Genomic DNA, 21,402 nt, shown 5'->3' with positions numbered 1-21,402 from the left:
GGATCCTGGGAACTACAGGCCAGTCAGCCTCACCTCAGTCCCTGGAAAAATCATGGAGCAGGTCCTCAAGGAATCAATTCTGAAGCACTTAGAGGAGACGAAAGTGATCAGGAACAGTCAGCATGGATTCACCAAGGGCAAGTCATGCCTGACTAATCTAATTGCCTTCTATGACGAGATAACTGGCTCTGTGGATGAGGGGAAAGCAGTGGACGTGTTGTTCCTTGACTTTAGCAAAGATTTTGACATGGTCTCCCACAGTATTCTTGCCAGTAAGTTAGAGAAGTGTGGGTTGGATGAATGGACAATAAGGTGTATAGAAAGCTGGCTAGATTGTCGGGCTCAACAGGTAGTGATCAATGGCTCCATGTCTAGTTGGCAGCAGGTATCAAGTGGAGTGCCCCAAGGGTCGGTCCTGGGGCCGGTTTTGTTCAATATCTTCATTAATGTTCTGGAGGACGGTGTGGATTGCACCCTCAGCAAGTTTGCAGATGACACTAAACTGGGAGGAGAGGTAGATACGCTGGAGGGTAGGGATATGATACAGAGGGACCTAGACAAATGAGAGGATTGGGCCAAAAGAAATCTGATGAGGTTCAACAAGGACAAGTGCAGAGTCCTGCACTTAGGACGGAAGAATCCCATGCACCGCTACAGACTGGGGACCAAATGGCTAGGCAGCAGTCCTGCAGAAAAGGACCTACGGGTTACGGTGGACAAGAAGCTGGATATGAGTCAGCAGTGTGCTGTTGTTGCCAAGAAGGCCAATGGCATTTTGGGATGTATAAGTAGGGGCATTGCCAGCAGATCGAGGGATGTGATCATTCCCCTCTATTCGACATTGGTGAGGCCTCATCTGGAGTACTGTGTCCAGTTTTGGGCCCCACACTACAAGAAGGATATAGAAAAATTAGAGAATGTCCAGCGGAGGGCAACAAAAATTATTAGGGGCCTGGAACACATGACTTATGAGGAGAGGCTGAGGGAACTGGGATTGTTTAGTCTGCAGAAGAGAAGAATGAGGGGGGATTTGATAGCTGCTTTCAACTATATGAAAGGGGGTTCCAAAAAGGATGGATCTAGACTGTTCTCAGTGGTAGTGGATGACAGAAGGAGGAGTAATGGTCTCAAGTTGCAGTGTGGGGGGGGTTAAGGTTGGATATTAGGAAAAACTTTTTCACTAGGAGGGTGGTGAAACACTGGAATGCGTTACCTAGGGAGGCGTTACCTGGAATGCGTTACCTGGAATCTCCTTCCTTAGAGGTTTTTAAGGTCAGGCTTGACAAAGCCCTGGCTGGGATGATTTAGTTGGGGATTGGCCCTGCTTTGAGCAAGGGGTTGGACTAGATGACCTCCTGAGGTCCCTTCCAACCCTGATATTCTATGATTATATGATCACAGTCACTAGGAGCCTGTATCTCACTAAAGCTTCAAATTTATATCAATGCTTCAGTCACCTTGAGAGTTAAACTACGACTCTTGGAAGCAGAGCTGTCTTTTACTTCTCACCACCAATTACACGGTCTGTAAAAGAAAATTTCAGAGGAGCATTTCTTACAACTATTCTTACAAATTCAACCAATATGGCAAAGTACAACAGTACAGTAACAGCTACCTGCATGGAAACTAATTACAAAAAAGAGTTGTCACAATGGTTGCAAGTTAAACAAAGATACCATCATTACGGTAATTAAACCTGTTTCAAACCCAAATAAGGATTAAATGCTTTCTGTTTTGCTAACTTTAAACTAACAGAGACAGTAAAACTGCACAGAAATTCACATAACCAGCATCAAAACAAATGGTGCCATTAATACAACAAAAGAAGGGGGAGGGTGTATTTGGAATATCTGAATACTTGAGCAGTTAGGTGACGAGAAGTACTTGCATTCAAACACAGAATATTAACAACTGATTTTAAGCATTATTTTACTAGCTTGGGGCCTAGTACAAATCCTTCCCCTCAGAGAGGGACCCTCTCCACGAACGCCCTGATTCCAATTCCAACCCCCCAAAAGCTACAGTAAAAGAACTTCCTGTTTTACAGATGCCTAGTCACAGTCACTGTGTGGCAGTGTATGACCTTGGTTAAGCTTTTACCTTCTGCACCTATGTTGACTCCTTCTACAGACTAAGAATCCGGGGGGGGGAAATGTTTCTTTTGCAAGAAACCTAAGGATGTCCCAATTTTTCCCACATCCGTAAGGAACGTTTTAAAATCTACAAAGCTTTTCTTTCTTTAAAATATATTAATGGTAAGAACATGATAAAATGATCTGAGCACACGTGAAGGAGGAATTCCTCAGTTCTATACAAGCACTATTAATGTCATTACTACTTTGTCTTTTTGGGAGAGGCTGTGTAACCCTATGTGCAGATGACTACTTCAGAAACAGCTTGAATAAATACTCCAGTATTTGGCGAGGAAGAGGGAGAAAGATGGGACCCAGACAGGACAATCCTTCCCTGCAAGTGCCTCTCAGATCCATGACTGTGTAAGAGCTCGATAAAAAAACAAATTCTTGGAAGGAGCCTGACACAGAGGCCAAAAATACCCCAAAGCCAGCAGGAGCCAGCACAGAAGCATCTTTAGGAAGTGCATTAGTGTGAACTGGCGAACACTGGTGATGTCATAAGACTGCTTTCCACAATACTTGCTCTGAAAATTCTCTCCCATGTCCTGACTGGCTGTTTACTCCAACCCCACCTGCACAGTCTCCATCTCAGGCTCCCTCCACCTGCCGTCTATTCCTCACCTTCCTTCTTTTCTTTCCTTTTCTCCCTTCTCCTTCAAAGTCCCCTCTCCCTGGCTTTGTCTTTTCATGTAGCTAATCACAGTTTAACTATACCCAACCCAAAGAATTAAAAAAGAAAATAATTGTGACACCAAAATGTTGTTTTGCAGCCCACCACTCTGTTCACTCTGTTTCTTTGTTACATTCCTTTCCCCTACCCTTTGTCTTGTCTATTTAGATTGTAAGCTCTTTATGGCAGGGACTGTCCATTACTCTATATTTGTGCAATGTTTAGGACAATGGGGCCCCACTCACGGCTGCTACCTGACACTACTGTAATAAACATAACAACACAATAATAACAGCAGAACAACAACCACCACCATTACTATATGGACTTCCATAAATTAACTATTGACAGGGGTGGAGGAAGATGGTATTAAATGTTGTCTTGAGCATAGAAAAAGACTTAGGCTATTATAAAAGAATATAACAATTTGCTGACACAAAGTATTCTATTTTACAAGTTATGTGATAATGGCATCCATATAACAGAGCAAAGAATAATATATAGCAGTGTGGGTATGAGAGAGAATTTTTAAAAGGCAACTATAATTAAATTCACATCACTATGAATTGAAAAAGCAGTGTACCTATAGATCTAGAGCTTACCATGCATGATTTGTCTAACAATGTAAAGTGCTTTGTACTAAAAGTGCTACATCAGTGCTTTCTGGTCTTAATAACAGAGTGTGCTGGCAACCCTTATGTCCCTTAAAATTGCATAAAATCCCAGGCTGATGTTACCTGATTTTCGTGTTATTTTTACAGGCCATCTTTCTTAAAAGCTTTTTTCTACTCCCAGTCTTTTTTATGGATTCCCACCCCTTTTCAGTGCGGCGATTATTAATACATTTCCCCCAGATCTTACATAAAAACAAAACCAGAAGAAACTATAAAGCCTCCAAGCTACACAGTTAGGTAATATATGCAACCACGTATTCCTAGTATTATCACCCTTGTCTTCCTCTTCCCTCCCTTCTCCCACCTCATGTTCGCAATACCCTCCTGTTATGAGAAGTTCTATGGCCTGTGTCATGCAGGAAGTCACACTAGGTGATCACAGTGGTCCCTTCTGGCCTTACAAGCTATGAATGTCCTGTCTCTGTTTGGCCTGCATGTAATTTGGGGATGGCATTGTCTTACTTTGTGTCTGTAGCATGCCCAGCCCATGGGCCTCTGATCCTGATTGGTGACTATGAGCTATTCTGCATTGCAAATTGTACATAATAATAAACCACAATTCTTATCGAACTATACATTGATGTTATTTCTTCCATACTGTTGCAATGCATTGTTAAGAAAATGAATAGCTTAGATGTCAATCAAAAGAATATATACCTAAAACTCTTTACTTCTTCAGCTGACTGCTATTTCTTGGAGAATAGAATAAAATAAAAATTAAAGTTCCTAGAGCAGAATCTTTTTGACTAATATATTACTGAATGAAGTCTTTGGGAAAAGAAAATCACACACTCAAGGTGAAGTAGAACATTTAACACAATTGGCTACACCATCTTTTCCTGATCATTTGTTTCATGCTTGGAATCCTTTTGATGCTTTACCTTCAGTGTCACAATAAAGAAATGTTCTTACTATTGAAGAGCTAATGAGAGTAAACAACAGATGTGTGAGAGCACTGATGTAGCAGAACACATCCCCATCAGAATTCTTGACCTTTGAGCCTCCCTTCTGCATGCTGCAGCTAAAAATACCTCTTTCCCACTGACAAACACTAGAGCTACTTGCCGCAGAATGGCAATGAGGAGCTTTATGCTCTAATGGTTTTACTATAAATAGAATCTGTTCCATGCTAAAAGCTCTTCATTAAAAGGATTAGTGAGTACAACATAGAGCAGTCGCAAATGACACAAAACCTGCATCTGTGTAGCTCATAATTTGATTTTAGATGTACCAGATTTAATTTTTCTATCAAAACTGTATGATTTAGTGTATAAACAAAACAAAAAAAAAGGAAGATTCTCTCCTCTCTTCACAGTGTTTTTAAAAACCTTCTATTTGATATTACAACTGATACCAGCGAAGATTCCCTAGAAAAAGGAATTAATCTCAAACTGTAATGTCTGAATCCTCCATCATCAAGATTCCCCATTTAGGTGTGTCCAGGAGGCAACTGCCTCTAGATTGAGTACCTAGAAGCACTACTCCACTGCAGGCTGCTTCTGAAGGCATAGTCTATGTGAGGATGACCCTGGCTGTGTGAGACACTTTGGGAATCTTCTTGGTTTGTGGGCAAGCACCTCACCTAATTTGGGGGTGGGGGGTGAGGGATGGAGACTGGAACAATTAGGAAAGGTTTCCTGTGGAAGGAAGTAATCCCTTTACATTTCTAATTTACACCTCTTAAAAGAAACAAGCAAAGGACATTTTCTAATGCTGTATTTTTGCTTTTTTACTGTATCTGTTAACTTACCTGCTGATTTCCAAAACACAGTAATTCACAAGTCTCCCCGTGAGTCACTGTTTACATGTAAATAAGTTATATTCAAAACACTCAATACCCAAATTATTGGGTATGATAAAATAGGTATGATAAAATGATAAAAACTAAACGATCTAGTTAAGGTGTGCACACAGCCACCCTTGGCTGCTCTACAGATCTCCAGAATAGCGACACCCTGAATATAAGCTATTGAGAAGCCTGACCTCTAGTCAAGGGGACTCTCACACCTTGTGGGAGAGGTGTCGTCAACACATAGCAAAACAGGATGTGACCTGAAATCTATTTGTAAAGATTCTGTGAGAAGACTGCTTCCCATCTTATCTGTTCAGCAAAGGAAACAGAGTCTTGCAGATTTCTTGAAGGGTTTTGTCCTTAGCCAGTAGAAAGCTAAGGCTTGATGGACATCCAGAGAATGAAGCTTCTTACCTTCTCTGGTGGCATGATACTTTGGGCAGAAAAGAGGTAGGTGTATGACCTGAATCATGTGGCATTCAGAGGGAACCTTTGGGATGAATATGGGGGGTGGAGGGGAGGGTAATGTCACAGAAACCTTCTCCTTTTGGAAGACTGTGTAGGGAGGGGTCTGCCATAAGGGACCCAAGCTCAACTGTTCTTGTGGTAGAGGAGATAGCAGTCAGAAAGGCCACCTTCAGAGACAAATGAAGGAGGCGGCTAAAGGTTTTAATGGAGGATTCATGAGTGCTCACAATCCAAGGCTGAAGTCCCAGACTGGCCTAGGTTTCAGCAGCAGATGAAAGGTTCTGGCAGGATTGTCACCTGTACCTCCCAGTACGATCGACTCATGAGCAACTGGTTGTTGAGATAGGGAAATACCTACCTGAGTGCCCTGGGTATGCAGATATACTGCCACCATGGATAGCACCTTCATGAAAATCCTTGGGGTCATCAAGAGACTGAAAAGAAGCAGCCTGCATTAATAATGGTCTCGGCCCACTGTAAAAATGCAGGAACCTCCTGTGTGCTGGGTGAATGTCTATGTGGAAATAGGCATCCTTCAAATCAAGACCTGCACACCAGCCACCTTTGTTCAGAGAGGAGATTATAAAAGGTAAAGGGTGATCATTTTGAATCTTGAATGGCAGATGAAGATACTCAGTTATCTGAGATCCAGAATTGGTCTCCAATCTTCCTTCTTTTGGGGAATAAGGAAATACCTTGAATAACACCCCCTTCCGCTATCACTCCTAGCTGGAGCAAGGAGTCTACCTCCTCTCTGAGTGTCCTCTCATGAAAGGGGTCCCTGAAGAGGGACAGGGAAGGGGGTTTTGTGGTATGGATGGACAGAAATACTATAATGTAACTGGTAGTAACAATCTCTAGGCCCATCTGTTCAACATGATATGATGTCACGCCTGGGAGAAACAGACCAGATGGCCACTGAATGGATTATGGATGCTAGGTGATAAGGAGGCTGGTTTGCAGCTCTTGAGGGTCCTGTCAAAAGTATTATTTTGTGGGAAGATGGGTGTGGGGAGTGAATGACAGAGGAATGTTCTTCTGCTGTGCTGCACTCCCTGGTACTTCCTGGGAGCCTCTCAGGATCTTTGGCGGTAAACTACTAAAGAGCAGGATGTTGTTTGTCTGGCAGTGGTTTGGAGTATTTTCTGAGGTGCCAGGGTGTATATACCCAGGAAGCAAAGGGTTGTATGGAGTCCTTAATGGTATGCAGTGACTTTTTGTCACTGAATAGGCTGTTGCCCTTGAAAGAAAGATCCTCCACAGTAGCATAAGCTTCACTGGGAAACCCAGTAGTTTGGCGCCCTGGAGTTTGTTTCATGACAGCCGATGTCACCATGGAGTGAGAAGCTGTATCTGCTGCGTCTACTGAAGCTTGGAGAGGCAATCTAGCTATTAAGCTTACTATCGTTGATGATGGCCTGGGATTGTAATCTAAACAATAGGGGTAATTTCTTGGTGAACTCAGAAAGCTTATTATAATTAATGAAATTACATTTAGCCATCAAGGCCTGATAATTCTCAATGTGGAATAGTAGGCTAGCTGGTGTGAAACTCTTTCTTCCAAAGAGGTCTAATTTTGATCCTTGTTGGAGGTACCAGACCTAGGTTGGTGCAAACAATAATGCTCAATGATGGCCTGAACCACTGGGGACCTTGGGATGGGGGGCAAAAACAAGCATTCTGCCCTTTAGAGGGTACAGAGTATTTCTTCTCTGTTCTTTTCAGAGTGGGGGCAAAAGTGGCTGGGTTTGTCAGACCATCTTGGCTGGTTCTTAGTATGGTCTCCTTGATTGGAAGTGCAACCTTGCTAGGGCCTGCACTCTGGAGAATATCAAGCAGCTTGAGAATGATTTCCTGAACTTCTTCCAGGGGAATCTGGAGCGCATCCACAATTCTCCTTGAGAGCTCCTGGAAATGTTTATCTTCATCAGGTGGCGATGGTGAGGCACATGCAACTGCTTCATCAGAAGATGAGGACAAAAGTGCCTCAAAGGCAAGTAGGTCCTTTTGTTCAGGTTGTTCTTCCTCCTCATAGTGCCCCTGAGTGAGGTGTGGTTCTTCCTTATGAGACAACCTACATTTGAACTCCCTCTCTGATCCTCTGATCTCAGGAGGTCTCAGATATGGATCCCAGGAGCCACAGTAGGGTCAGTGTGAGGGATCATATGGATAAGGAAGAGGTTCCAATGGGGTAAGTGCCATTGGTCTCAAGCTGGGTAGTGTGTCCTGTAGGAGTGAAAGGGTGCCCTAAAAAGACTGTGCAACTTCTATAGGGGCTAATATCACATCTCAATATGATCTGTGGAGCCACTGTCTCAGTCTCAAGTGTTCCAGAAAAGTACAAGTCCTCAGATTTCACAAGTGGACTGCTAGTACTGGGTGTCTTGTGACACCTCGGCCGGTCAGCAGTAGCAACGAATGGGGCATCAAAGGTGTGGGCACCTCTCTAGTGATCGCCATTTCCAAGGTATCATCAACACCGGGTCAGAATACATAGCCAGGCTGTTGAGGATAGTATTGTCAGCCATGAGGGATGGAGAGCGTGAGGGGCTTCTGCCTCTTGGCACAGTCGATGATGCTGATTTTGGTTGGGCAGTGAAATGGGACAGTACTGTCAATGTAGGGGTCAATCTCTCCTTCTTTTCCTTGATGGCGCTGGAGCCAGTCACACCCGTCAGTGATTTTGGAGCACTGTTAGCTCTCAGTACTGACAACTCAGACCTGTGTTCCCTATGAGCTCCAACACACCAATACTGGGACATGGAGTCTCACCAGACATGGAGGGTGTAGGGGAAGATGACCTCTTCTTGGATGAGGACTTGGGAGGGGATTTTTCTCACTTTTTGTGAGAGTACTTGCGCTCCTCCTGTCTGCTCCGCCTGCTAGGGTCCTTAACTCTGCCCTCTGATGATCTGGAGCCCAGGAGTACCATGCTTGGAGGGACAGTTCTTGGTACCTCCAGCCAATGTACAGGGGTCGGACCGCAGTCTCATTGAGCATTTGATCAAGAGTTTTCTGAGCTAGAACTCTCAAGATATCTGGGTTTAAATGCGAAAGGAACAACAGACATTACAACTGGAGGGGATGTAGGATAGCCCCCCCAAAGAAATACAAACAAACGCAATGGAAATCACTAACCAATAAGACCGGAGGGCAGGCCACACAGGACTTGAAGCTGGGGTTCTTAGGTATAATAAATATCTCACGTAGTGGGGGGTATCAGGTGGGGGAGTCAAGTCCCTTACTAACACTGTCTATCTAAATAATCACTCAAATTAGCTAACAATCTAGAAAAATATAAAAACTCTTTATAGAAGAAAATTTAATTGAAAGCAGGAATGCTAACAAAGCTGACGACACTGGTGGGGTTCTATCTCAAGCCAAGGGTGGTAGAAAGGAGCTGAAGAGGCAGTCAGTTCACACCTTGGTTCAGAGCACAAGGAGGTAGAGGTCACAGCCGTGGACCAATGGACACTGCCAATGAAAACTTTTCCAGTCTCCGGTGCATGTGCACGTCCAGTGCAATACAGCTGGGGACCATCACTCAAAGAACTTCTACCTCTTTTGTACTGCTGAACAATACAAGAAGTCTATAGAGACCTTTCTTGTATACAGTCCCTTTTCTAGATTTTATACTACCTCTTCTGCAAGAACACTAACCCAATTAAACTGTGTTTTAAACTATATGGACTTTGCTACTCAGACACCTGATTTCAGAGTTTCTTCTCATAGGTAGGCTAATTAGTCAAATACTCAAACCTCACACCTGCAGTGCTGAAACCAGGCAATTCTTACCATTGATTTCCAAACATACCCCAAAGAGCCAGGTATTGAAATTAGTGTGCTCCATATACGTGAAGTCACCAGGCTAGCTTGAAAATTTGGTGAGAGAGAAAATAACTTGAGAGTTCTGGAATATGTGCAGCTTAGAAACATTTATCTCCCAATGAATGGAAGTGGGATTCCAATTAGAAGAACAAACTATAGTATGACAAAATCCGAAGGGAAAGATAGTAGAGTGGTGATAAGCCAAATTAGTAAACACTTGTGTCAACACTAGTGATAACCCAAGGATTTTCCACTCAAGTTAATGGTTTTATGGTAAGCATGAGTGAGGGTAGTCAAGTGTGTGTGTTGTGCTGGTAGACCCTCGATGATGTGTTCTTGTAGAGAATGAGAGGTGTATGGTGTGGTGTGGGGTTGTGCGTGCTTGATATTACTGTGTTGTTGTGTGGATTGCTGCGCTGGTTTGTGTCTCAAGGGTTATGCTGGGGGATTTTGTGTTGATTTGTGCAAGTGGTGATTTGAGGGGTTTGTGCTATGGTGAGAAGCTATTGTTTGTGGTTATTATGTATGCCTTTTGTGTTGTGTGAATGGTTTTGAAGAATTGTGGTAACTGAGCCAAGTAAACCACCATCTGTGCAATTTCCTTCATGCAACCAATGAAACTGTCACATGCAAATTAGCTGTATAATAAGGTTGATGACTGGTTGAATTAACTCTCATATCACCATAGTTTAGGATTTTTGATCTGTGAGAGTGTTCTTGCCCCTGAAGAGCTTGCAATCTTGGTTAATGACAAAACTCAGATGGATGGAACAAACTGAGTGAGGGAAGTTGAATACTGACTGAACTAAGCCAAAGCCCATGCTGCTTTGCAGCCAGGCCAAAGAGTAAATGGAAAAACACTGTTTGCAAAGTTTTAGTTACATAAATTTCTAGATGCTGCAGCAGTTACCAGATAAAGAAAAAACTTTATTTAGGCTTGTGAAGCTGACTCTTGTGAACAGATATATTGGGAAATCAGCTCTCACAAAAAGAACTGTTAACCAGGAATGTAAATTGTTTTATTGCTAACAGATGCATTCAGCTCTCAGAAGCAAAATTTATTGATCACAGCATGGGAGTTGTTTGTTGTCATAGCTGTAATTGAAATTGAAAGTGTTATGTAACCAAAACAAGAAAGTAGCTAGTAGTAGATAAATAAAGTACATTATTATTATTATGCTGAATTAATCTTTGACTAGTAAAGCGGATTAAGCCTAGCTATTTGACTTCTCTTGTTACTGAATTAAATCAATCCCGTAACACAGGATAACAATAATAAAAGCACATTTCCACATAGATTAGCTATAGGCAAAATTTAGTTTACCACCTTATCAAAAGAATGTTCTCTCAGAAGACTGGTGTATTGTGCAACCCAGTCTCCACAGTGGGTTAGTAAATAAATGGGACTGAAGGCAGAGGCATTTGCTGGGGACAGCACAGATATTCCTACTTAAACAAGGAGCTCAGCTTACTGCTGTCAAGAAGAGTTCTGACATCCTACTCTCATAGAATCATAGAACCATAGAACTGGAAGGGACGTCGAGAGGTCATCTGGTCCAGTCCCCTGCACTCAAGGCAGGACTAAGTATGACCTAGACCAGAGGTGGGCAAACTATGGCCCACGGGCCACATCCGGCCCGCAAGACCGTCCTGCCCTGCCCTTGAGTTCCCAGCCGGGGAGGCTAGCCCCCCGCCCCTCCCCTGTTGTCCCCGCTCTCCCGCAGGGTTGGTCAGGGGACAAGGAGCAGGGGGGTTTGGATAGGTCAGGGGTCCTGAGGGGGGCAGTCAGGGGGCGGGAAGCGGGAGGGAGTGGATGGGGGCGGGGGACAGGCTGTTTGGAGAGGTGCAGCCTTCCCTACCCGGCCCTCCATACAGTTTGGCACCACGATGTGGCCCTCGGGCCAAAAAGTTTGCCAACCCCGGATCTAGACCATCCTTGACAGGTGTTTGTCCAACCTGTTCTTAAAAATCCCCAATGATGGAGATTTCACCACCTCCCGGGAAAATTTATTCCAGTGCTTAACCACTCTGACAGTTAGGAATTTTTTCCCTCTGTCCAACCTTAACCGCCCTTGCTGCAATTTAAGCCCATTGCTTCCTGTCCTATCCTCAGACGTTAAGAACAACAATTTTTCTCCCTCCTCCTTGTAACAACCTTTTATGTACTTGAAAATTGTTATGTCCCCTCTCAGTCTTCTCTTCTCCCAACTAAACAAAGCCAATATTTTCAATCTTCCCTCATAGGTCATGTTTTCTAGACCTTTACTCCTTTTTGTTGCTCTTCTCTGGACTTTCTCCAATTTGTCACCATCTGTCCTGAAATGTGGCATCCAGAACTGGACACAATACTCCAGTTGAGGCCTAATCAGCACGGAGTAGAGCAGAAGAATTACTTCTCGTGTCTTGCTTACAACACTCCTGCTAATACATCCCAAAAAGATGTTTGCTTTTTTTGCAACAGCGTTACACTGACAACTCATATTTAGCTCATGATCCACTATGACCCCAGATCCCTTTCCGTAGTACTCCTTCCTAGGCAGTCATTTCCCATTTTGTATGTGAGCAACGGATTGTTCCTTCCTAAGTGGAGTTCTTTGCATTTGTCCTTATTGAATTTCATCCTATTTACTTCAGACCATTTCTCCAGTTTGTCCAGATCATTTTGAATTTTAATCCTATCCTTCAAAGCACATGCAACCCCTCCCAGCTTGGTATCATCAGCAAACTTTGTAAGTGTACTCTCTATGCCATTTATCTAAATCATTGATCAAGATATTGAACAGAACCAGACCCAGAACCGATCCCTGCGGGACCCCACCCATTATGCCCTTCCAGCATGACTGTGAACCACTGATAGCTACTCTCTGGGAATGATTTTCCAACCAGTTATGCACCTACCTTATAGTAGCTGCATCTAGGTTGTATTTCCGTAGTTTATTTATGAGAAAGTCATGTGACAGTATCAAAAGCCTTACTAAAGTCAACTGCAGAACTGAAGGAAGCAGCTGACAAGCATGACATGAAGGCCTTCTACAAAGGCCTTCTACAAAGGCACAAAATCCAGTCGTACAGATGGTAACTTGCTGATCACAGACAAAGGTGACATTCTCTCTTGCTGGGCAGTGCACTTTGATAGTGTCCTGAACTGTCAATCCACTATGTCTGATGAAGCCATCAACTCCCTCCGGCAGTGTCCTGTGCTGGAAGAGCTGTCCATGAACCCTTCTCTAGACAACAGTACTAAGGCCATTAAGCAGCTGTCCATGGGCAAATCTCCAGATCCTGATGGCTTTCTACCTGAAGTGTACAAATGTGGAGGTGCCCACGTGGTCAGGAGACTCAAGAACATTTTCAAGACTATATGGAAACATGGTACTGTGTCCCAGGAGCATAAGGATGTTTCATAGTCCATCTATACAAAATGAAGGGAAGCATATCTATCTGTTACAACCATCGTGGAATCTCAATGCCATCTATAGTGGGAAAGATCCTTGCATGGGTCATTCTCAACAGGCTCGAGTATTACCTAGTTGACTCAGTTTATCAAGAGTCACAGTGTTGCTTTCTTGCTGGCCATGATACCACAGACATGATCTTTGCAGCCCAACAAATAAAAGAGAAATCTTGTGAACAGAACAGAACAAGTGGGCATAACTGGACACTGCAAGACAGAGGTTCCTAGGGTTGTGTCTGGGACCAGAGATATTGGCTAGTGTCATTCAGTTGCACAATCCAAGCAGCTTACATGCTAGCGTGAACAGCCCAGGAGTGGAGGTTCTCACAGCAGAGCAGGGTAAGGCTGGCTCCTAGAGTCTAAGATTGGAGTGACCTAGCAGTGACCGGTCCAGATAACACCAAAGGGGAACGTCACAGTATGAATGACAAAACATAGGTATGTGTGCACCATTTATTACATTCCATTATCAGGAATAAGTATGTAATTGGCAAGGATTTGAGATGGCAGAGGAAGATCTAGTACTGTCACAGGAGTTAATGCCACACAGGTGACACTTAAGAGCAGCCCTAGAAATTAGACACTAATTCACATAGCTGTAGGAAGGAAAACACTCATATGTCAAGAAAAAAGTACAAATATCCCACACAAACATCTTTTCTAAAAAATTACTGAGCATGGCTTTTTATTGCCAACCTTTCACAAGGAGCTAATACTTATCCATTTTTTTTGTATCTGCAGACACTTCTCTCCCTCTTGGGATGTAAGATTACCCGTGATCATCCAGACTGCCCACTGATGGAGCAGCTGTGGCAGTAATACTGTCAGTGATTAAAAACTAAGATTTTGTAAATATTACCACAGAGTTAAAGATTATTTACAGTGTACCTTTACTCTCAAGTTTTAACAGTGAGATTAGTATGTACATTAATAGCTGAAAATGTATCTACCATGATAAACACTGTATATTTAGAATGAGCAGCTGGAAAAATTTACTTCTATTAGGCAAGAGTCAGTACAAAATTCCAGATCTCATTACTTTAATGTTCACTGTTCTCTGTAATTTTAAGAAAAATCTAAGTTGTCTCTCTTTTAATGTTTTATTAAGTTCCTATTTTTTCCTCATTACAGGCGTGACAACTTTCAAATTCAATGTTGCCTATACTGCCGCAACACGTGTGCTTCTCTCCCCTCTCTTCATTTCAATGGCCTATAAACATCAACAATTATGTATCACAAATCTTCAAAAAATGTTGTTACAAGCCGTTGTATGTATCACCTGTCATGAGCTACATACCAAGATCTGTACTTTACCCCTGGAAACATAATAGATCTCTGCAACGAAAAACCCCATCCACGCTAAGCATAAATCAAAACAGTTTCCAAATGTAGTTTAAACACAGTTAAGCCCATCCATACTACCCCAAAACCCCATGTAAGCAGAACTGTCCAAGAGAATACCCACTGGCAGGATTCCAACACTATTCTTTAATGAGCGTGTGACAGATGTGGAGCTGCTCTGTAATAGTTTATGAATACTGTATGCTGACCTGGTTATTCAGATTTTACTGTATGAATACATTGCTTAGTTTAATATCAGGCTATAAAAGGAAAAAACAGTCAGGAAGGGGAAAGAATGGTCCAAGATAAGCCAGCCCTCACCTCGGGAAACATTTGAAAGTTGTTACAAGACAATGCCTGGACTGGAGAAGGCATGGGAACGAGAGGTCAAAAGCACTATAACAGTTTTTAAAAAGGACTCTCTCTGAAGAGAAGGGGTAGTTGTTTAAGTTTGTTTGTGGAAAACAGACTGACACAGGCACTCACCAGGATGTCTGAAGATGCTATGTCTGCCTAGGCTACCATCACAGAATGGTAGGGCTTTAGATAAGGTAGACATGTATGTAGATTGTTGTTTTAAAATCCTTTTTCTCCAAATGCTTTGTTTCTACTGTTAAAATTAAACAGTACTTTGCTTTGAAAGCTGTCCAGTCACTGTAACACCACTGGTCAGGGTCCCCTGAAAGGAAGAACTGCAAATGCCAAACTCAGTCAGACTTACTGGGTAAGCACACTTTATACACAAGGTGCTGTAGCCCATGACCTAGTCTAAGAGGGAGAATTGCAGAATTCCACCCCAGAAGAGATAAAAACATAAGGCTTGACACCTCAGGGGGTGAACTCAGAGAGACCTGGAAGGGGACAAAGGTCCAGCTAGCCCTGCAACTGTGACATGACGGCAAACAGGTTTTAAATATTTGTAACAGGCACATTAAGCACATTTAAAATCACAAAATTTTCGTATTACAGACGGAAGTAAGACTGAGTTTATATCTAGACTCAGGAATGTCAGTCAGCTGCCTGAAGTAGTTGGTACACAACAGCCCTTACCTGCAGCTTCTGAATATGCATACAAGATGCTGTGCAAAACAACATTTTACTGTATTGTTTCTTCATGGAACTAATTTTTGCTCAATCATTCCAAATTATGGAGTTTTCAAAAGCAAATAACGATGCAGTGACTTGATCTGAGTAACTAAGAATGCAATCATCATAATGTTTTACAGAAGCGTAAAATAAAATTTAAAAAAGTGCACCACCCTAATTTGGAAAGCTTTCTTACTTTCACTGTATAATTGCAATCATTTTCAATAACTGTCTTCCTTTATTACGTCTCGTAAGTTTGGACTTGATCCTGAAACTGTAATACTCACCTTCATGTGAACTTTACAAAAAGAGTCTAATACAACGTCTACTGATAACACTTCTGCTTTACAAAGCCATATTATAAAATACATTTGCCCTGTGTGACAGGGTATGCCAATCCTGCCCTGGGCCAATGGTGCTTGGCCAATCACTGTGGGCCCAGGAGACCACGCTGCATCGCCCATGCTGTGCATGCTGCAGGTGGAAGGGACAGATAAAAAGAAGCAGCCCCGTTCAATCAGGGCTGGCTGGCAAGAAGGAATGATGTGTGCTACAAGCTCCTGCCACTCTCCAAGTGATGGGAACCATGGACGTGGACTATGCTGTGGACAACGAGCCGATCCCAGAGACTGACTGGGATGCTAAAACACTGCCAGCCGAGAAGATGCCCAAGATGAGTCTTGCGGTAGGAAGTGACCCAGGGAATGTATCAGAAGCTAATGCTTGAACCATTAACTGAGAATTTCACGGCTTCATAGGAGCCCTGGGTCAGAACCTGGTGGAGTAGGATGGGCCCAGGTTCCCATGCCCCCCCCAACCCCTGCACTTTTGCCACTAGGTGTGATTATTGGGGCTACAGCCATAGGCAGATCGTTTGCCCTGCCCTGCCCAGGGGCGGTAGACTGCTTGTTTGCTCCGCCCTGCCTTAAGAGTCAGAGCCCCCTAACTGTGATTGCCTACCCGAGCCAGGTGGCTCAGGGGCCACAAACTGTTTGCTTTGCTTTTCCCCTGCCCAGAGGCTACAGACTGACTGCTTGCTTTGCCCTGCCCAGAGGGTCAATGCCCCCTAACTGCTATTGTTTACCCTAGCCAGTTGGCTTAGGAGAGTAGAGACTGAACATTGGCTCTGTCTGCCCTAGAGGCTGCTGGCTGTTTGTTGACTTTACATTGCAGAGGGTCAAAGCCCATTTGTGATTGTTTGTCCCAGCCAGGAGGCTCAGGAGGCATAGATGAAATGTTTACCGTGCCCTGCCAGGAGCCCTGAGTCCCCTTAATCGAAATTGCCTGATCCAACAGAGAGCCTCACCAGTGGTGTGACAGTACGTACAAACTCCCCACTGGGCCAATGGGGTGACCAACACACACTTGTGTCACTCTGCTCCTCTTATTATCTGAGGATGCTATAAATATCTTCTTCCTCTTCCTGCAACATCACAGGGTGTTTCTGTAGGTACACGTATATGTTATGGCCAACCTGACAATTTGATATATAAGAGAGCTGCTAAAAAGAATTCAGAGTTTACAACCCAGCAGTAAATATTTGATGTGGGTGAAAACACAAAATTTCAGCTCAAGCTTATTTGTTTGGTTGGTTCCCTTGTAAAATAAAACCAAAAGTTTAAACTGTTTTAATGTTCCTATACCCCACAAACAGTTACATTTTTCTTTTAAAAATATATTTATTTTGATGATAGTTCAATAAAAAGAAAAACAAGACAGTCTGAATAGGAGGCAATAATAAAACAAAACTTACAGAAAATATTTTGCTACATTCCAGTTTTATCAAAGGATTTAAAAAGGCAGAGATAAAGAAAAACAGGGAAAGGAACCAACAACTAGAAGAAAAGACAGAAAATACTGAACAGAAAAATACATAATTAGCTGTCAGTGTTCCTATATAATGGTTAGCAAATACTTATATACGTATATTTGATGTTATGAATGTGTACATTGAATTACTCATACAAAGGCTGCTTCTGTTATGTTTCATTTTCTTATTGTTGATAGTTTTTCAGGCTTCCAATGTTGGGGTACCATTAATTTAGTTATCACAAGACAGATCCAGATGGATTTCTTGTTTTTAAATCAGTTGCATGTTTCTGTTACTTTTTTCAAGGCAGCAGAATTCTGTGGAAAGCGGATGCCTAAAGTTTAAAACTGAACCAACTCACCCTAAGAATCTTTGTCAAGAACTGTCTGATTTCCAAAGAATTTGTGGTGATCATGGACCATGCCCAATTTGACAGGCACAATTGCCATCAAATTCAACAGGTGGTATGACTTCTGTGTCCTAGCTAAATTTTGGCTCAGTGTCACTATCTTCCCTGTCACAATAACCACCCAAGAAACTCCAAGATGCTTTGTCCTCAGTTTCAAAAAACTTAATTATATCCTACAAATATTACTCAAAAGTTAATCATTTTCAGAGATTACTACCCAAATTAAGGAACTAGAAAATTAGCCTGAGCCATTATTTACTCTTCTGTCATTAGCTGCCGGAAAAGCATTTGACAGAGTAAAGTGGATTATTTGTGATACCTATTAAAAAAGTTTGACCTGTGTAAAAGAAAGGAAACAATCTCAATATAAACTGATAAAAGTCTAAAACTTTCAAACTGCATTTGGGTATGGGTCTGGGTTGCCCAATCTCCCCAAGTAGGAACATTAGAATTATTGCCAGTTCAAATTGTAAAGTGGAACACGGCCAAAAAACTAAACAGAAAGGTGTGAAAGTAGTTCCTTCCACCAAATAACTAAAAAAACCTGGCCACTGCAGCCTTATTTCCCTCCCCCCCACCACCCCGTTTCCATATATTTGTAATTTTGGAAGGATATACATGCAAAGGACAACTCAGCCTGAACAAGGAATCATCATTTGTAGTACTGAAGCAACAACATAATGAAAAGCCTAGTGAAGTTAAGGTAAAGATTTGCCTTGACTTCAATGGATGTAAGATCATGCCCAAGAGCACAAGTCAGTACAAAAAAAAAAAAAAAACCAAAACCACCCCTAGAGAAAAACAACACTTCAAAATGGGGGTGTGAGAGGAAAAGCTCACCAATTTCAGTCCAGAACAGAGGATCTCACTTTGGTTCACTGCCTAAAATTGGCTCAAAATATCATGTTGGTATAGGCTATTCAAAGCATTCCTGCAGTACAGTTATGAATATCGTTCACTTCTGAGTTTTTGCATAGCTATTAGCATATTCCATCTATTGCTAAGTAATTAAAATCTCCTGTAATCAAAGTTTCTGACTGGACTCTCATATCTATAAATACATTTCCTGATCTACTTTTCCAAGCTGCCCGTGAGCTAAGTATCTTCCAGGAATCATATACCCAGTTTTATTGTTCTTAATTTCTATCCACACAGCCTACTCTGTGTCAGCCAAAATATTCATATCACTTTTCTCTACATACTCAGTATTATCCATCACAAACTGCGCCACAAAACCCAACTTTTATTTTGCTCATCCTCTCGATAAACTTTCTATAGTGGCTGCAACTTGACATGGTGGGAAGGCTTGCATGTTCCAATGATGCTGAGAGCTATACCAGCAGGAGTTTTAACTCCTGATAGAGCCACCCAAGTTGAAGAGATCCAAGTGAAAAGCAACCCACGGGCCCTCCAGATTGGGGGTTGAAAGATAAGTCAACAGCCTATCCTTGTAAAAATTTTAAGTTATAGAAACACAAGAAGGCAGCTATTCCAGCAAACCACATGACAAACAGGAAGAGCAGAGCCTTGTGAATGAGCTAAGCGACACCTGAAAGCACAGGGAGGATTCCAATTCAGATCCTCTCAATAAAGTATGTGTTGATATAATATTTTAAACTCCAATCCATTTTCCTGGTTATTCCTAACATCACATTTGTTCTATAAAACTAGTATATCCAGTTCAGCAACTCTATTGTATGAACCCTTAACAATTCATAAAAAATGTTTAGCATTTCTACTTTAGTCATTTAATTGTTCACCTTTCTTTCCTCTCCTACATTTCTCTCATATGAATTACCTTGTTCTAAGCAATATTTTATTAAATAAGTAAACTGACATTAGTAAATTCTAAGCCTAAGATTTTGCATGACATTTATTTTAAAAAGTTGACTTATTTAATTGAGTTAATATGGAACAAATATTAGCTGAAATTCAAATTCATCATTTGCTCATCATCATAAAAACATTAGGAAGTAAAACTTCAATAAGAATTAGAACAATCAGCTGATCCAAAGTATGTCATACAGAGGCATTTGTTGACACCTGAGAAACATTTTTAAAATGTGCCAAATGTCTTAGTTTTGTCAAGTTAGTTCCTTTCTCAGTGCACTATCCTAGTCTCTTGATACTTCTCAGGAGCTAAAACACCCTGCTTCTTGCTTGTTTGCTGTTGCCAGACTATCCCATCACCTCTCAGGCTGTTAGGATACTTAAAAGCTTTTTCCACTTTTCTTGCATCTCATGTAGATTGTTAAAAGGAGGAGGTGGGTGGCGGGGGCAGGGTAGCAAGCTCAGGATACGCAACAGAATTCATACAAAATCAAGGTTGTTTCCCAACTGCAGCCTCTTAATCTTTCTATCAGACATTGATCTTTTTCTGTGTAGATGAGTTGCTCTTGAATTTCTCTCAATGATATTCTGGATTTCCTTTTCCACTGACCATATCACCAATGCTGTTTTAATTCTAAAATAAAAGTAATCAAAAAAAAATTCTTGGACTTAGGAAGGAGCAAAATCCAACATTCATAGCATGGGTACTAGGGTACTAGGAATTGACACTGCTGTACTCCATCAGAATTAATCAAATGTATTGCTGAAAGGCTTAATTACGATTAGAGGACTGACTAGAAGCTACAAAATAAAATGAACGGTTTCATTCATTGTTTTTAAGCTCCATGAGAGGAAGGACCTTTGTGTATTTAAGAGATGGCTTCTGTTCAGTGATTTTATTTATTCACTGTTGTTAATATATCATTGTCGTTATAATAGTCAGAGTTTAATGCCAGAAGGGACCTCCTAAATCATCTAATCTGACCTCCTGTATATCACAGACCACCACCACCCAGCACCTGCACGCTAAACCCAACAACCAAAATGAGACCCACAGGAGACTAGATTATTTTATGCTACAGGCAGATAATAGGAGGCGCTGAGGGGCACCAGTGGTCAAGGCCCCTGCAATAGCAGTTGTCTCATTTAAAATGCAACAGCATATTGCTAAATATTGTCCAAGGTATTTTGAGGATACAACCCAGAGGATAGCTGCCCTAAAATGGCTCATGTGCTTATTAAGCTGTTTGAGAAGCTGTTAAATCCACCTCTTATATTTATGCCATTTACCCATTATGAGCAATTTAAATTTAGCCTTCAATTTTCAGTCTCCTCTCAATATAATAAACCTGCATGAGGCAAGTGGACAGCTGGTATATTTTGATTTCTCTGTAAAAGTTTTAATATTCTGTACTTATAAACTGGCAATCAAGAATACAGCTATTTAGCACTACTTTTCTTAATTGTGAGCTGGAGACTCTTCAATGCTGTATATTCTATATAAGCAATTCTATTTTTTTTTCTTAACTCTCACTGTGGCAAATGCAATTTACTGTACTGTATAATGCTTTGAGATATCAGTGTTTAATTTAAACTGTCTTGAAGTACATGTACAGTGTGTGGGGAGAGAGTTCATACTACTCTGGCATCATTTTTAGGCATCCCATGGAAAATATACAAGCTAATTAAAGATTTACTAAGGAAATCACCTAAAATAGATACAGCTTTTTGTTAGAGTTGAGGAAAGTCTAACACTAGAATTTCCACATTTATATTTAGGATTTCTGATTTTTGGTTTTAACCAATAAACTTCCCTCTCTCCCATCGCCCCCCTCCCTGATATTATAACAACAACAAGTTGAAATCTATGTTTATCCAATAAACACCAGAAAAACTCTGGAAGCT

The 21,402-nt window shown here is 41.8% G+C and overlaps 1 protein-coding gene across 8 annotated transcripts in view; it reads right to left on the bottom strand.

The window, feature by feature from the left end:
• TRAPPC9 (trafficking protein particle complex subunit 9) overlaps positions 1 to 21,402 on the bottom strand; it is an 806,968-nt gene that overhangs the window by 325,883 nt on the left and 459,683 nt on the right. The window contains exon 22 of one of the 8 annotated variants that reach the window (XM_037891971.2): positions 1,394 to 20,131. The exons of the other annotated variants lie outside the window; for them this stretch is intronic. Within the exon in view, the coding sequence (XP_037747899.1) occupies positions 20,112 to 20,131 (20 nt within the window). The 3' untranslated portion in view covers positions 1,394 to 20,111. Of the gene's footprint in view, positions 1 to 1,393; positions 20,132 to 21,402 lie in introns of those variants that run through there. 8 annotated transcript variants of the gene reach the window in all.

This window comes from Chelonia mydas, chromosome 2 (genome assembly GCF_015237465.2).
Source record: "Chelonia mydas isolate rCheMyd1 chromosome 2, rCheMyd1.pri.v2, whole genome shotgun sequence".
Classification (NCBI taxonomy): domain Eukaryota; kingdom Metazoa; phylum Chordata; order Testudines; family Cheloniidae; genus Chelonia; species Chelonia mydas.
Note: the sequence above shows the minus strand (reverse complement) of the source record. Positions and strands in the feature narration are given on the sequence as shown.